At 37.9% G+C, this 18,857-nt stretch overlaps 1 protein-coding gene across 1 annotated transcript in view; it reads right to left on the reverse strand.

The window, feature by feature from the left end:
• Positions 1-18,857, reverse strand: part of TSPAN8 (tetraspanin 8) — a 274,155-nt gene that overhangs the window by 15,305 nt on the left and 239,993 nt on the right. Inside the window, exons 4-7 of the mRNA XM_055237898.1 lie at positions 6,404-6,466; positions 1,980-2,117; positions 429-503; positions 226-333 (exon numbers count right to left, since the gene is read on the reverse strand). Of these exons, the coding sequence (XP_055093873.1) occupies positions 226-333; positions 429-503; positions 1,980-2,117; positions 6,404-6,466 (384 nt within the window). The remainder of the gene's footprint in view (positions 1-225; positions 334-428; positions 504-1,979; positions 2,118-6,403; positions 6,467-18,857) is intronic.

Here is an 18,857-nt window from a genome sequence, read left to right on the forward strand (position 1 = left end):
GTATCTTCTTAATTTCTGTCCTTCAAAACTGCTTCAGAACTTTGTATGAAGCGAGAAAGTAATTACAAATATCTTAGATTTCTCTTATTGCATGGTGACAGAATAATCAATCAAAATCTGCAAAATGGAGACATTTTTCAATCTTTAAGGAATATGTGCTAAAAACTAAACAAACACAGAAGAACTGTGTCCAACTCTTTAAAATGAACAACGAATGCTAATTACCTCTTTTTGAAACACAATTATGGCTTCCTGGAATTGTTTGTCACTTTCCACTGTGGTGCTCAAAAGCTTTGCGCTTTCATAGAGAGTTTCATTCACAGTGCGATCAGACTGAAAATTGAAAAGTATTTTACATTATTCATGCCACAAGGTAGTATTTCAATTTTTCAAACTTCTTCAAAATTTTCAAACATCTGTGCACACACCTCAGATTTGAAAACAGCTCCTAGGATACCTGCCGCCACCTGCAGGAGCAGGATCAGAAGCAAGCCTATGAAAAACTGAAGAGCAAAAGAAATATACATTATCCTCAATGCATTCAGTAACATCTGGGGACATTCTGGCACAGCACTTCTCTCTACAGCCGGGATTATATCACAGTGAGAGTGTCAGTCACACTCTTCATTTATTCCACTTTTTACTTCAAGCTGAAAATTTTGGGTTCATTACTACTCATAAAACTGCTCCAGAGACTGATCGAGGAAAGTGGTTCAGGCAAAAAATTATCAAAACAACTATTGATATCTGTATGATATTGACTAGAGGGAAGTTTGAAAACTTAGATGAATTTATTTGAATATTATTTTACTCCTTCCCTTTCTTCATCAAACACAGCCTCACACAAACTCAGAACTGGCTTTGAAACAGCATCTCCATTACTATCAGAATCACCTGGCATCTTGTTACATATATAGATTCTTGAAATCGGCCTCAGATATGCTGAATCATAAGTTTGAAGGATGCAGCCCAAAGACAATTAGCTTTTTTTTTAAACAAGCTCCTTGAGTAATTAAATTCTTCAATTGCAAATGAGGCCTTATTGTTCAAAAAGCAATCGGTAGGAATGTTATTAGAGTCCCTTTAAAACTCTGTCTCTGCTGTCCCTCACAATAAACAAACAGTTTTAAACATTTTTCTCAGGTACTGATATAACCCTTACTTTATTAGAGGAATAAGTTTAGATTAGACCTGAATAAACTTTTATGTCATATTTGTATCTGATAAACACTTGATTTTTTCCTAATATTTTTACTATATCCATTTTCTACTGTATATGTTAAAAGTGAATGCCTGTGAATTATCCAAACCCAATTTATCCTCCTCAATGCTCTCTAAGAGATAATTCTGATTATCTCATTCATTTAAACTTTTTTTTAGCATGGCATGTAGAACACTTATGATTTTACCACAACTCACACTTGGATTCATCTTCCATCATTTACTGCAAACAGTTTTGCCAGTCTCCTGCCATACCCAAGGCTTCTCAGTTCCCAAACACACCAGCACTGTACTGCCACGTCATCTTTCCGGAAAGCTTTTCCTATCCTCACTCATACAAATACCTTATTCACTTCTGCCCTGGTTTGAAAGTCCCATCCCCTGTCTTGCCCTTTGCTTCTGGGGCCACTCCCACTGTAGCTATTTGCTTACTTATTAATCTTCCCTAGTAGGTTCTAAAGGTCTTATGTATTATTTAGCACAATATCTGACACACAGAGGTATGGCAGTAATGTTGAATGAGTGAATGAATGAATGGATGAATGATTAAAATTTGTCTCCTCTCAGAGTATCCTCCAGTTTCTAAGCCAAACTAAGCCAAATCTAAGCCATATCAGCTTCCACAATCAAACCTTCTAAAGAGAAGTTGGAGTTAGAGTTTCATCAATCATGGCACGTTCTTTTAACAGACAATAGGGATGGGAGAGAATCCTGTGGAGTCTGAAGGTTGGACACTGGGATTTGTTTGGAGAACTCACCAACAGAAGCATGCAGCGACTTTCTTTTATAGCACCGCAGCATCCCAGGAAGCCCAGAATCATGATGATGGCACTTACAGCAATCAATATGTCCACAGCAGCATAGGAGCTGGAGCCTAAATTTTCAGAACTGAAAATCTGAAGTAAAAAGGAGATTAATGGCAGAAAATTTCTTTCCTTGAAGTTTATTTTGCTCATTCAACAAATGTCCATTGAGTGCCTCCTATGTGTCACGTCCTGTGCCAGGACCCTGAAATACATCAGTGATCTTAAAAAATACAAATCCTTGCCCTCATGGAGCTCACATTCTATTGAAGTGCTTATACTTTTCTAAAATGATATGTTGAAAGCTGGGTGGAAGAAATGCAATAGGTTTTTTTAAATCCTATTTTAAAAAGCTTAGGACAGTTACTTTTACTCTTCTTGATGTAATCTTTGGTTCACATATTTTGTGTATTCTACATAAAGTGCATTATAAAGCATGTGTTGTTATAGTTTTTAATTCTTTAAAAAGTTCAAGCTCTTTAAACTATTGATAGACACAACAATATGAATTAATTTCAGAGTCATTATGCTGAGCTAAATAAGCCATAGAAAAAAGTAAATACTGTATGATTCCATTTCTATAAAGTTCAAGCATGAGCAAAACTATGGTTATAAAAATCAAAGCAGTGCTTGATTTTGAGCAAGGCAGAAGGGAAAGCAAGAGTTAACTGAAAAGGTACATGAGGGAACTTCCATGGGTTAATAAAAATGCTTTGTATCCTCATTAAAAAGAAATCCAGTTCCTGATATTTCATATCAATTTTATCTCTTTGTTCCCAAAAGCCATAGTCCATAGAGTCATCTAGAAATTCTTTATTTTGACTGTTAGTTAATGAGATACGAAGGGAAAAAAAAAACCTAGGGCCCTTTATAGTGGGTGGGCTACTCATCAGGCATAATTCAGTTCTCCCAACAACACACACATACTCGTCTTCATCACCCTTATAACACCTAGCCTCAGCCACCTCTTGTCCTTGATAAGTGGATTTATCCAGAAGTAAATCACAATTAAAAAGTAAAGCCTTGTGCGTGTGTTATGCATAAATCCTATATGTAGCCCATTTGTCTTCTATAACCTCTATCTACTGGGCTGTCTCTAGATAGAGCACTAGTTCCTAGACTAACTCGAAACCTCTGCCTCCCAGAATGGGCTATGTAGCATGTAGGTCAGCTCCCTTAATAGTCAATACAAAAACGACTGCTATGTTCTAATGATATTTTTGTTTTTCAAGGCTTTCTAAATCTACTTACTGCCTAGAGAAAACTTTTATTCAACAATCAATAGGAAGGATTGTGCTGAAGTTATAAAAGCATTAAAACAAACATCTATATTTTGTCAGGGTCCTAATAAATAAGTTTGCAATCCTGGAACAGTCACCCAACCTAGTGGGCTCCAGTTTCCCCATTTATAAAAGGGAATTGGGTCAACCTCTATAACAGCTAAGGCCTCCTTTGTCTCTAAAAGTCTATGCTTACAGATAATGTTTCAATTTACATATTTTGAAAGCTTGGTTAAGTCCTATTTTTATTTGTTTGTTGGTTTTTATTGTTTTCTCATTAATATTAGAGCTAAAAAATCAGTTTCGTTAATAAACAAGCAGGATATTGGAATCAAAATAAATGCGACAAAAATAGAAGTGTTAGGAAACTAGCTCTATGGACTTACTGCTAAATATTGCTGCACTAGAATATTGTGGCCAGTACAGGCAAACCCTATGAGAGGATGGAAGCCTCGCTAGCTGGGTTATCAGAACTTAGAAAAGATACCCCAGATGTACAAATAATAGTTCAAATATCTACACATGAGGCCAAGATACTGTGACCAGCACTTCTGCAGTAGGTAGTGTGACACTTCTATGAGGCTAACCTGGGCAGGGTGACCCACTGCCACAGACTAGCCAGAAAGCAGTGTGTTGACTGTCTAGTGGTCATTGTTCCAAGTCCAGCCCAACAAGTGGTTATTCTTATTCAAGAATGAAGTGGAAATTTGAGTTCAGATGTTTGCACCAGGAGAGGAACAGCAGGGTTTGAAAAGCTGTCTTGAATGAACACTGTGTCCCTGTGTGTCTTAGGACAAGGCGAGAATTTCTAAAGACAGAGAAATTCAGCTGGGCCTGAAAGATGAGGACTCAGGAATCCTCTTTGGATCAGAAGGGACCTCCTGGGACAAGGATGGCTGCCCATGTGCTTTTCCTCATGGCGCTAAGTTTATCCTGAGGTAGAAAAAAGGGTCTCTATGAGACACTTCAGCAGAAAGTTCTGTCATTTCCCTGACATCCTTCTTTTCTGTGTTTATGCTCATGTTTTTCCTTCCAAAACAGCTACCTCTGTTTTTTCACTAATAAAAAATTCAGCTCTTTGCTCTGTCTTGATTATTTATCACTGGCTTGAGATAAATATAAACCAAGCCAATTTTATATAAGTCAAGCTGGTTAATGTTGTCCTGGCAGACATTGGCTTTTGTTCAGGGTGAGAGGCTGATGAAGCGTGAGTCAAAACGTAACTAAAGATGCTGTCTAGCTCTATTAATTCATTCTTATCCCCAGATGTGGAGGAGCACCCTCTCAAGGACAACAGTTCCCCTTTAATACATTCAATATGTGCAATTTTTTAACAGACTAAACACCAAATTTGTTTACCAGAAGCACTGGGAGGGAAAGAAAATACCAACAGGAAGTAAAATTAAAATAAAATAAATTGCAGGCTGCACACACATGTTGAAGAGGCCACAGCACCCTGTAAGTAGGTGACTGTTAATCTCTGTGCTTAATTATGAGTCCCAAAGTCAGACTTCAGATTCTACAGGATGGAAATTCTGCACATCTTCAAATGCACTTCTTGGGCTCACACACCAGAGCTCCAGGCCATCAGGAAGTCACAGTTACATTTATCAGTAGAAAACAGTAAGTGAAATCCTGATGGACTAGGATGTTACTAAAAAGCTGCCACATCCATCTCCCACCCAATTTCTTCACCACAGTGAGGCACAGAATGTGGAAGCCACTAATTGCCACTGTGATTCTCTGGGCTCTCTAAGGGCAGAAAGCAATTTTAAAAGGAAAAGAACAACAGGAGAGAGGGAGAGAAAAAAAAAAAAAAACAGAGATAGAGTGAGAAAGAAATTTTCAGAAAAGCCACCCACTGTAGCAAAGAAAACAGAGCAGACGTTAATTCCCTTTTCATCTTTCTTTCCACCAGGCTGTGTTCAAAGGCATTTAGCTGCACCATGGTGTAACACATTTTAGTAGAAAATGCATTGTCTTAATTGCTGGCTTAATAATCTCTCAGTAATTATCAACTTGGAATCAAAATTCTTCTCAGAGAGGAGAAACTCTCTTTATGTGGGCAAATACCGTAAAAAGGCTCTAGCAGTCGAAGAGGTGATCCTTTAGTGGCAAGAGCCCAGAAAACAAAGAACAAATAAATGGCTCTGAATGTGTTAGAATAATAATTTGCGGAGATGGAGCCCCAGAACAGAAGAAGGGAGAGAAAAGAATAAAAGCACGGGAGCCAGGAAATGGTGCCAGGGTGGCATTATGTTCCGTAAAACTGACAACAATCCCCGCACACTCGCCCCTCCCTCTTCCCCCAACTCTTTCCACATTTGTGATACTGTGGCATGGAACAGATATCACACATATGGAGTCCAATAGCTGGAGCCACAATTAACCATACGAAATACACTTCCTCCAGACCTGTAGATCTGGGTAAGAGCTTTGGCACTGGGCACGGAATGGTGTGTGGAGGAGGAAAATGGGTCATGTTAATCTTATACATATAGCAATAATCTGGACATCCCCAGAGAATTACTGAGTTACACTGAGTTAGATCAGCCACTACTGGCAAGTGGTTACCTTCACGCCAGTTGCCACAGATAAATAACAAGTACCCTTGTACCTTGTTGACTTTAAAACACAGATTCAAATTATTCTTCTCCAAGAAAACGTCTCATCTTCTTTCCTTTTGGACCAACCACATTGGGATCAACTAAATTATTGTCAAAACCTTCTATTATAAAAATTTTTCTTCTTGGTGAGGAGAGGTGGCCTATATTCTCAATACAGGCCTTAAACAAATAGTAAAGGAGGAAAATTTCCACTTTGGCCCCTTCCCACCTGCATCTCAGTGAATTTTTTTGAATTTTTGAATAATACCTCCTCCATTCTCTAGAAAGATTTTTCCACACCTAGCACAGTGCCAACCACATAGTAGTTTTGATTGATTGAATTGAATTATAAAATCACATAACAGCACAAGTGATTACATGAAGCAGTTAAGAAAAATGCTTTAGACATGTTTATGACTATTGTTATAACTTTCCTTATTATAAATGAAATAAACTACATTGGGGAAAGGGTGACTTGTTTTTGCACACTTACCTCTTGAAAGTCATTGCTTACTCGTACCCATATTGCTAATGCTAGGATCAAGATACCACATAGCTGCAGAAACAAACAAACAAACAAAAAGAATACAATTAGGATCACATGAAACTCTAATTCCACACCCTCCCATCTATCCGGTGACAGTAGCTCATCATTGACTATACTATCACAACCTGGAAGACATAAATGAGGCATATTCATATACAGATCATTGCTGAAATGTTACATTGCAATTTGTAAGTTTGATGAGAATAATTCTATTTCTCATCCACAACTCACTCATAGGTCTATGGACGAGAAGTTATTTCCATTAGGCCTGGAAAGATTATTTTTCCATGTAACTCTAGCCCTGTGTTTCTGCTAGATTTTAGCATACAAAAGAAAAGTCACAACAGTTTAAAGATAAAATATCCTTATCATGCCTCCGGGCTTGTTTGTGAGAAGCTATGTTGGACCAGGAAAAAAGGGAATGACTGAATAGTCACCATTCATTTAAGATTCGAGAGGAAGGGAGATGTTGGGATAGATGGGGAAAAGTAAAATATATGACAAGATGTGCAGTTAAATAACAAGGCTATATAATAATCAACACTTTTTGAACCCAAATAAACTCTCTTAAAAACAAGCTCTTTTAGGTGGTAAAGTTTACTCACAGAGAAGGAACAATGAAAGACAGAACTTAAAGTCTTAAATTCCTTTAATGACTTTACCAGATTATTTAATTTGGACCAATGCCAACACAATAAAATGTAAAACACATTTTACTTTAGTGTAAGGAAAACTCTTGTCATTCAGGGTTTAAAAAAAAAGTTACGCATTGTGGCTTCAAAAACAAAAGTCAAAGATCTATTATTAGATAGAGATGTTAAGAGCCGGCCTGGTAACATACCAGACACAGCAGGCCTTGGAGGACTTAGTAGACAATTCTGACCTTGCTGTGCTCCGACAGACAAATGTCCGGAGCATCATTGCTTTCGTGCATGGTTGAGACATGCCTAAAACCCCCAGACAGCACTTTTAATGGCTTCTCACTGAGTTTGCAGGGGAAATAGAGTCAAGGGCTCTGTAAAGGAATAGGAAGCACAACGAGTAGTTGAGTAACCATAGACTCTGTGCTCCCTAAAAGACCTTGAAAATCATCTAGGTCTAAACTTCTCATTTTGAATGGAGAAACTGGAATCCTGGGCGCTAATTATCACATCATGAAAACCCGGAGCAATTCCTAACCAACCTGCCCTTACAACATACTTCAACTCCTACAAAATAACTAATGCAATTAAAAACCAAAGCTCTTTAATCACCAAATAACCTATGCAATTATCTCATACACACACATAGACACACACACCATAAAATACAAATGATTAAAAAACACAGCTTTCGTGTTTGAAAACTTTCCTTACTTCTCTAACCCTGAGATTTATAGCATCCTTTCACAAAATTCTAATTTCATTTGCAAACGAAGAGAAATGCTCATTTTAGCAGTTCTTTGTTAAGCAGTTTGTGAGTGATAATTTACGTCAAATGATAATGAGACCCTGTGGGATTTTCAGCAATTTCATTCCAACTGAATTTTTTGTTGGTTGTTTAGTTTGTTCACTGATTATCTTCTTTCGTTTTCTTCTCTTTTCACAAGCAGATTCATAATGATTGGCTTAATAGTCATTCTGGCCTTTAGCTGTAACTAATGAACCTTGTAGCTATTATGAGTAGCACTCTTTCCTGATATTTTTTAAACTATCAATGAAAAAAACTTTAAGAATTCTTAGTAAGAGCTTAGTAAGAACTCAGTGTGATATTTTTTAAAACTTTTTTTTGTTCGTGTATTACTATTTACTTTTTCAAGGTATTTAGACATCAAATCATTCATAAATCTTATTAAATCAATCATATCTGCCCCTCAGATAGCAACTTTTAGTCTTCTCAGCCACTGAAAGTTTTCTGTAACATTAACATTTAAAAGAAAGAGTACCCAATTGTTTCAGAAGTCAAAAATATTTTGTCCAACTAATCTTCGGAATCAGATAATCTTTTTCAGGAACTTTGAAGCTGGCCAAAGTATCATTTCCATGCCTAACTCTACCTTTTCTTCAAACTTCATTTTAAAAATGAAACAAATGTTTAGAGTATATCATTCTCATCCGAGTGGAGAAATTCCCATGTAAATATCAGTCTAATATCATGAAATTATTCATAACTTTGTTGAATGACTTTAAAAGTAAATTTATTTTCTATCAAGAATGACCATCCTAGAGTCATGAATAATACTAAACTATTTTATCCCATTATTAAAAGATTGACCATCATAATGGTTCTTTGAGCCCTTTACCAAGTTTAGCTTTTAGGGCTTTTCCCCTAATGTTTTTATACTATTTTAAACAATTAAAAGTATAAATTAATAAATAAATGCCTGCTCTCTACTTTCTGTTGATAACATTGTAAAAGTAAAATGGGTTAGTATGGTGGTTCCAGGATCCTATGGAACTGACTAGGCCTACCTTTCCCCTGCTTCTGGTCTCTCTTTGAAGAGAATTGTTCTGGTTTTCATTCAGCTTTCATGGAACAGCCATCATTTTATGGAATTTGGATGCAATTGGTCTGAACCAGCATCCTAAGAAATTAGGCAATTTTGATATTTGCTTACAATGGACTGAATTGTGTCTCCACAAAATTCTTATGTTGAAGCCCTAACCTCCAATGTATCTGTTTTTGATGATAGGGTTTTAGAAGATAATTAAGATTAAATGAGGTCATGAAGATGGGGTTCTAATCTGATAGAACTGGTGACCTTATAGGAGATAAATCTTTCTCTCTTCACTCACACCCAGGGAAAGGACATGTGAGAACATGAGAAGATGGCCACAGAAAGACGGTCCTCACCAGAAACTCAATTGGCTGGCACCTTAATCTTAGCCTTCCTAGCCTCCAGAACTATAAGAAAATTAATTTCTGTTGTTTAAGCCACCCAGTCTACAGTATCTTGTTATGACAGCCCAAGCAGACGACTAAGAACAGGCAGATGCCGGAGACCATAAAATATCAGGAAAAAAAAGGGTAGGGGGAGGGAAGATACCATCCAGAAGAAAGATAAATGGTAGAATGTTGATTTGTCCTCTTATTTGTTAATGTGTCTCCAATCATCCCTACTTCCTCCCTCCAAATTGTACCCTTTTATTTGGGTGTTTATTGAAGTATGTTTGGAGAATGCTGAAAAGGCTGTTAGGAGGAGGAGTGGATTTTAAACTACATCATTATTGGTCCCAAAATGGACACCTTTTAGGTAAGCTTAAGAAACTCTTCTCATGCTGCTCCTGAGAGGATAAAAAATAAGAAAATATGCAAGTGGATAACTACAAGATTTGTTTTTATGATAACCACAGAACACTAGAGGTGACTCCACGATTACAGGGAACAAGGATTCTGAAAGCCCTAACATACTAGGACTGTACTGCTGCTGCTACTGTTATTGTTTGTTTTCAAGTTTCTTCTTTTACTAAACATTTATTTAAAAGTCTTAGTTCAATTGTATTGTGGTATGAGAATGCAGACTGTAGGATTGTTACTTGTGAGTTTTTTTTTTGCATTTCCTTCATCAATTTCTAAAGATTCAGAGATACTAGAAAAGACAACAAAGTCTCAAGAGGGTACAAACTTTATTAGAAATTTATTAAATATACTTTATTCATTAAATCATTTAGATCCTCTGTATCCATGTTTTTTCTTTTCCTTCCTGAGTTATCAAAAACTGAGAGGCGGGTTAAGTTGTGTTAAGCTGAATTAATGGAGTTTGCATTTACTATTCTGTATCTCTAACAGTGTTCCCTCCATGTAATCCAATAAATGCTATTTAGTGTAATCAGTCTTGGGCTTTAGCGCAGAGTAAATGTTACTAAATTGCTATTTTCTATTACATCTCTTTCCAAATATCTTCCCAATCTACATTTGAGATAATAAAAAATACAACTATTTAGACATGTGACTTCTTTATTTCCAGACCTAAAATGGTTAGCCATTTAATCATGATTTTCCCATGCTTCAACTATCCATTTTTACTTATATCTTAATCATTTTGGATATGTTTCAGTAAATTTTACAGTGTGAATACCTGAAGATCTCTTTCTCTCTTATTCATTTGTGAAAGGCTCTGAATACTCAGCAGACATTGTTCCATTGCCTTCTGACTTTCAGGGTTACAACAGGAAAAGAATATCACCAGCCTTATTTTTGTTCATGCATTATTTGCTTGTTTTCTTTTTTGTCAGTTGTATCTAGACATTTGTAAGATGTTTATCTTTTAACTAAATTAGTAGTTTTCTTAACATTTATTTTGGCATAGATGTCTTCTTTCATTGGGGTAGAACAGGCACTTGCCATCTGCATACAGGTATGTTTTCAGCTCCACAAAATTTCCATATATTAATTTGATTATTATTTGTGTTCCATTTATTTTGTCCTCTTTTTCAAGAGTACAGCTTATTTTGGGTTTCCATTCTCTGTTGTCTGTATCTATTATCTTCTTTCACAACACTCTGATTTCTTATTTGATTTTCTTGTGGGAGAGCTTATCAGTTTGGGATTCTATGTCACTGTCTTCATTTAATGTGATCTCTAGAGTGAAGTTTAATTCTGCTATTATGTTTGTAGTTTACTTGCAGTCCTTACGTATTTTATCCATTTCCCTTTTTATCTCATCCCATTGTTTTCCAATAAACTTTATCTTCTCTTATGGCCTCCATTCACTGTTTCATGAGAGGTTACTTTCTAGCATCACATTGTGGATACCAATTTCTACATACATTTTTTCAGGATTCTAGAATATTTATTTTAGGGATGTGTGCTTGTCCTCTAAGTCTTCAGGGTGGCAATATCTTTCACTTGTTCAACAGTATTTTTTATTAGGTCTTATGCTAAATTTCCTTGAACAAGATGAGACCAATTCTGATTTAGAGTTCATTCAGAGTAGAATGTGCTGAGGCAGGTGGATCACCTAAGGTCAGGAGTTCAAGACCAGTCTGGCCAACATGGTGAAACCTTGTCTCTACTAAAAATACCAAAAAAATTAGCCGAGTGTGGTGGCACATGCCTGTAATCCCAGCTACTCAGGAGGCTGAGGCAGGAGAATTGCTTGAACCCGGGAGGTGGAGGTTGCAGTGAGCTGAGATCGTGCCATTGCACTCCAGCCCGGGCAACAAGAGCAAAACTCCATCTCAAAAAAAAAAAAAAAAAAAAAGAGTAGAATGTACATTCCCTTTACAAGCATGGCCTCATGTAGTTCTGATCTACTAAGCCTCATGCAATACTGGATTTTCTGATGCTGTAAACCAATAGATTAAATTAAAATCTTCAACTTTTAGCAGATTCTGCAATCATGGTTTTTAAAAAATCTTCAGCCCCATATTGTTGCGGGAACTCAGGGACCCCAAACAGAGGGACTGGCTGGAGCCGCAGCAGAGGAACATAAATTGTGAAGATTTCACGGACATTTCTCACTTCCCAAATAATACTCTTATAATTTCTTACTCCAGTCTTACTTTAATCTCTTAATCCTGTTATCTTGGTAAGCTGAGGATGTACATCAAATCAGGACCCTGTGATAATTGTGTTAACTGTACAAATTGATTGTAAAACATGTGCGTTTGAACAATATGAAATCAGTGCACCTTGAAAAAGAACAAAATAACAGCGATTTTAGGGAACAAGGGAAGACAAACCATAAGGTCTGACTGCCTGTGGGGTCGAGCAAAAAGAGCCATATTTTTCTTCTTGCAGAGAGCCTATAAATGGACGTGCAAGTAGGGAAGATATCGCTAAATTCTTTTCCTAGAAAGGAATATTGATATTAATACTCTGGGGAAAGAATTGCATTCCTGCGGGGAGGTCTATAAATGGCTGCTCCAGGAGTGTCTGTCTTATGCGGTTGAGATAAGGACTGAAATACGCCCTGGTCTCCTGCAGTACCCTCAGGCTTACTAGGATTGGGAAACTCCACCCTGGTAAATTTGGGGTCAGACCGGTTCTCTACTTTCAAACCCTGTTTTCTGTTGTTTAAGATGTTTATCAAGACAACACATGCACCGCTGAACATAGACTCTTATCAGTAATTCTGCTTTTGCCCTTTGCCTTATGATCTTTGCTTTTGCCCTTTGCCATGTGATCTTTGTTGGATCCTTATCAGGAGTTTCTGATTTTGTCCTTGTCCTGTTTCCTCAGAAGCAAGTGATCTTTGTTCTCCTTTTTGCCCTTTGAAGCATGTGATCTTGTGACCTACTCCCTGTTCTTGCACCCCTTCCCCTTTTGAAATCCTTAATAAAACTTGCTGGCTTTAAGGCTCAGGTGGGCATCACAGTCCTACTGATATGTAATGTCATCCCCGGCAGCCCAGCTGTAAAATTCCTCTCTTTGTACTCTTTCTCTTTATTTCTCAGCTGGCCGACACTTATGGAAAATAGAAAGAACCTATGTTGAAATATTGGGGGTGGGTTCCCCCAATACCATATGAATGGTGTTTATTGTATTGAGTGTTGATATGGTTTAGCTGTGTCCTCACCCACATTTCATCTTGAACTGTATCTCCCATAATTCCCATGTGTTGTGGGAGGGACCCAGTGGGAGATAACTGAATCATGTGGGTGGTTCCCCCATACTGTTCTTGTGGTAGTGAATAATTCTCACAAGACCTGATGGTTTTATAAGGAGAAACCCCTTTCACTTGGCTCCCATTCTCTCTTGCCTGCCACCACGTAAGATGGGACTTTTATCTTCCACCATGATTGTGAGGCCTCCCCAGCCACATAGAACTGTGAGTCTATTAAACCTCTTTTTATTTATAAATTACCAGTCTCAGGTATGTCTTTATTAGCAGTGTGAAAACAGACTAATACAAGTGTTAAGTGTACACTCAATGTGTCTCCATGGTTGCATTCATGTGCATCTTCTTTTTTTTTTTTTTTGAGACGGAGTCTCACTCTGTCACCCAGGCTGGAGTGCAGTGGTGCGATCTCGGCTCACTGCAAGCTCCGCCTCCCGGGTTCATGCCATTCTCCTGCCTCAGCCTCCTGAGTAGATAGGACTACAGGTGTCAGCCACCATGCCCAGCTAATTTTTTGTATTTTTAGTAGACATGGGGTTTCACTGTGTTAGCCGGGATGGTCTCGATCTCCTGACCTCGTGATCCACCCACCTTGGCCTCCCAAAGTGCTGGGATTACAGGCATGAGCCACCGCGCCTGGTCTCATGTGCATCTTCTAACAAGCACTCAATATAACTGCTGCAAATTCTAATTTTTAAATAACTCTAAATTTAGGGAAAATAAATCAACCACATTGTTTTCCTCACACAAACAGGGCCTCAGTAACCACTAAAAGCCTACATTCATTTAACTTCAAAACATCTAGAGAGAGATGAATGTTCAGCATTTAATCTGTATCCTGATGTTTCTGAATCAAAAAATGACACAAATTCAGTAATATTCTTAACATATTGTTTCAAAAGTATAACTTTCATATAAGTTACAGCTGTAGACCTGTACATCCATTTGAAAAGCCTGGGAAAAATACAAATGACAGCCCACGAGCCACAGGGCATTATATCAGGAAGTTATAACTCAAGGTAATATGCACAGACAACATGTATCCTATCTTCCTACCTTGACAAATGTGCCCACTTAATCACCTGGAGGAAAAGGTTTGATTTAGAATTCTCAGGGCATTTGAGCAGGGAAATTTGGGTCCTAGATATTCAAAGTGGAAGCCAGCCTCGGGGCTGACATATCCCTCTACTCCCGCATATGCCTCACCTTGTGAGATGAGAAGAAGATCAGAGTAGGGCTAAAATTATATTTACCTTTTGAAAGCCATTATGTATAAAATACTGTCACGTATATACTAATAGTTGTAAATGAAAAAGCAATTACGATGTTTGGAATCAGGAAAAACATGTTAATTGTGCTATTATTGATGGTCAGTCCTTGGTTACAGGTTTCCATAAAATAGTTTAGTTAATGTTTCAAATGAATCCTGCCAGGTAAAATGATCATTTTTATTTTACAAATGCAAAGACTGGAGCACGGAAAAGCCAAGGGACATGTTCCAGAACAAGAAAGGGTAGATTCAGGATTGAAATCTCAGTCAGTCTGTTTACAAAATCCACTTTTTCCCCATTCCCTGAATTCATGATAGAAGAGTTTCTGCCTTATCATATTCTTGCTATCTTATTTCCTCTTCATTTTAAAACTCAACACTTAAATTTATTCATCACTATGCCAAATAGTTACATATTTCTGCTTCATAAAAACACCTATAAAATACTGGTTGAAATGTCTTTTTCTTAAACATTTATCTAGTTAATTCCTACTTCTTTATATGTATTAACTTATTTAATCATCACCACAAACCCATTAGGTAGATACTACTACTATCCCCATTTTTACAGATGAGGACAAATAAAGCACAGAGAGGTTAACCAATTTCCCCAAAGAAGCACGGCTACTGATGAAGGAGTTGATGTTTAGTCTGCTCTATCAACCAGTGGACTCTAATGCCTTTTGTTGCTGTTTTAGCTACATGCTAATTACATAGGGTCAGGCAACCACTGTATTTACAAAATTCATACACTTCAGCCATTGTCAGGTCTTCATTTTGAAAGATTCCATCAACAGACACAATAAGATATAATTGTGTCCTATTCCTTTTAGTGTACCACCATCTCAGGGTTGTGTCTGCTTTGCCTCCAATCTTTTAATTGCTCTCAGCACATCCAATCTCAATAAAATACAATGATGAATATCGAAATGCTGGATCCCGGACTCTCTCCAAGTTCCAATTTCTTTTTTTTTTTTTTTTTTTTGAGACGGAGTCTCGCTCTGTCGCCCAGGCTGGAGTGCAGTGGCGCAATCTCGGCTCACTGCAAGCTCCGCCTCCCGGGTTCACGCCATTCTCCTGCCTCAGCCTCTCCGAGTAGCTGGGACTACAGGCACCCGCCACCACGCCCGGCTAATTTTTTGTATTTTTAGTAGAGACGGGGTTTCACTGTGGTCTCGATCTCCTGACCTCGTGATCCGCCCGCCTCGGCCTCCCAAAGTGCTGGGATTACAAGTGTGAGCCACCGCGCCCGGCCTCCAAGTTCCAATTTCTTTCTGCTCTCTTCAAACCTCCTCATGCACTGACTTCCTTCAGTTACTAATACATTCAGCTTTACAATTTGGCTCCTCCCTATGGCTCATTTGGGATTGATGGTGTACCTCATTCTTCTTTCCCTCATTAAGAATTGGCCTCTCCATAGCTCTCTGTCTCTGGTCATTATTCCACTGCATCCACCCAAAGGCCCCATGTTTCATACTTACTCAGACCCCTAAGGCACCATAAGCATCTACGATATTCCTAGGCTTGCACTATCTGAGAGGAGCATTAAAAAATTGGGGCATTTCATCTATTTTTGAAACAAGACTCAGGGAAATAGATTTCATACCTATAATTTATGTACTATCTGCAGCACCTCCAGTTCTCTAACTTGCATCAAACTCTAGCATGAGTGATCAGGAATAACTTTCACTTTTACATGTTTTTCTTCAATTAGTAATTCTAACAAATGGAAATCACCATATAATTATGTGGCATATCTCAAGTTGTCCCCCAGAAGAACCTGGTCTGTTTAGATTAAATGACCACATGCATATCTAAGAGATATTTTAACATCTGGCTCTACTTTCCAAAGGCTCAGTTTTGCAAGTTATACAAGAAAGAATGCATTTGAAAACATAAGGCCCTGGGCATCTATAAGAAAACCACATCAGTGGGGTCATTAAAATTTTTACTTAAGTAAACATTAGGAATGTGACAAATTGCTAATTTCCTCTGAAGGATTGTAAAATTCCAACTGAGAGCTCAGAGCTGAGCATAGAAGGGAGAGTAGATATAGGAACCTTCCTTAACCTCAGAGATTCCTCCTGCTGCCTATATTTGAATTTAAAATATTGATGTCACCTCTTGGCTAAGAAGTTATCACTGGTTTTTACAACTGTTGCTCTCACTGAAAGACTCCATTTCAAAATCTCTATGTAGAGATTGTAAATCCCACCACATATGCTGGTGGTAGGAATCACCAAGGGGCATTAGTTAGAAAGATCTAACTGAAATCTACAGCAAGAGAAAGACTTGTCTCTGTTATCAAAGAAACAAACAGATAATGTAACCATAAAATAATCAGAGCTCTGGCCAGGCGCTGTGGCTCATCCCTGTAATCCCAGCACTTTGGGAGGCGGAAGTGGATGGACCACCTGAGGTCAGGAGTTTGAGACCAGCCTGGCCAACATGGCGAAACCCTGTCTCCACTAAAAATACAAAAAGTTAGCCGGGCATGGTGGTGCGTGCCTGTAATCCCAGCTACTCGGGAGGCTGAGGCAGGAGAATCGCTAGAACCTTGGAAGCAGAGGCTGCAGTGACCCGAGATCATGCCGCTGTATTCCAGCCTGGGCGACAGAGCGAGACTCTGCCTCAAAATAATAATAATAATAATAATCAGAGCTCCCCAGGAAAGCAATGATAATATCTGGGTGTAGCATGGTACAGACTTCTACAATCTACCCTGAACCCTATCAAGGTAGGTAGGTAAATAAACCGTAATCTATAACCTACCCCTTCCTAGACTGTTATTTTGATAATTTAGATCTATTCCAAATTTCTGATTAGCTGTTTAATGAAACACTCACCTCTGATATCTTCATAATAGCTATTAGCACTTCTCAGGATGTTTTAACACAACAAAGATATATTTTAACTGTTTCATAATTTGAAGATTGCTACTGGTTTGAGTGCTTCGGAACATCTTTAATAAAATAGGAGCCTTGCATTTATTAGCATATTAATATTTTGGTTTGTTGAAATGTGCCATATATATTCTGTATTACATAAGGAAAACAATGACTACAGCTCTTTAAAGACAGATATCAGAACTTGGTGGAGAAATAGCTTATTTGAGGTCTGGACAGGGAATAAGCAAGTGATCTGGAACATGCCAAACCAAATACTAAAGAGGCTATCAAAGTTATTAGGATCATTTCAAAAGAACTTGAGTCACCTTGAAGAAGCTCCTGATGGCCAGAGATGGAACAAATTGAACATTAATAAGGGTAAACATTGTAATGGAGCTGATCTATCGTTTCATAAGGATACTTAAAGAAATACTAACTTATCACTGTTGGATAATATTAGTAACTTAACTCATCACTTGCAATCTGGTAAGTAAAGAGTAAGAAAGAAGTATTTTATGCCACTTAAAAAATATTAAACATGGGATACCCAGGTAATGAAACAGTAAATGAGAAGTTTCTCCTTATAGAAAGTGTTCCAGCTAATAAATAAAGAAAAGTTGATGAAACTAGAATATCATCACTTTGAACCTCTTAATGAACTAATGATGGATTTTGGCACTTGACCATCAATGGCTACGAACGTCACAAAAGAGGGACACAATCAAATATCCAGTGCCTCCTCATGAAAGAATACAAAATCACTTATGATCATTGTGCCACAAAAAAAAAAAGGACCTTGAATTGTATCAGGCTGCACCACAGGTATGCAAATAGCAAAATCCAGACTGTGGGCAATGTGATAAAACAAACAACACACACCAGCGCATAAAATTTCATTAGGGAGAAAAAGAGATGTTGACTGGGGGAGAATCAGCAGATTAAAATAGACATGAAACATACATTAACCAATCACAAAGTGTGGACCTTATTTAGATCCTGATTCTAACAGGAACATTTATGAGGTAATCGGAAATTTCAGCCCTGAATGGGCTCAAATTTGACAGTTGATTAAAATTGTCAAATCAATTTGACAATTGATTTAAAAAATTCTTATTAAGTTTTTAAAGTGTAATAATGATATTGTGGTTACATTTTTTTTTTTTCTGAGATGGAAATGCCCAGTCTGGAGTGCAGTGGTGCGATCTCGGCTCACTGCAACCTCCCCCTGCCAGGTTCAAGCAATTCTCCTGCCTCAGCCTCCCAAGTAGCTGGGACTACAGGGGTGTGCAACCATGCCCGGCTAATTTTTTATATTTTTAGTAGAGGCGGGGTTTCACCATGCTGGCCAGGCTGGTCTCAAACTCCTGACCTTGGGATCCACCCACCTCGGTCTCCCAAAGTGCTGGGATTACAGGCGTGAGCCACCGCGCCCGGTTGTGGTTACATTTTTTCAAGAATTATTATGTTTCAGAGATATATACTAAAATGCTTACAGACAAAATTATATATCTGAGATGTGCCTCAAAATAACATGGGATGGGGGAAGTGAATACAGCATAAATGGAGAAAGATTGGCCATCTTTCTTCTGTGGCCACCTGGGCTGGCCAATGGAGTTGATTACCTATCCAATCTTCTTTTGTGAATATTCAAAGTCCTCCAAAAAAAAAAAAAAAAAAAAAAACACTAGAAACAAAACAAAA

The sequence above is a fragment of the Symphalangus syndactylus genome, chromosome 13, assembly GCF_028878055.3.
Source record: "Symphalangus syndactylus isolate Jambi chromosome 13, NHGRI_mSymSyn1-v2.1_pri, whole genome shotgun sequence".
Taxonomy (NCBI): Eukaryota; Metazoa; Chordata; class Mammalia; order Primates; family Hylobatidae; genus Symphalangus; species Symphalangus syndactylus.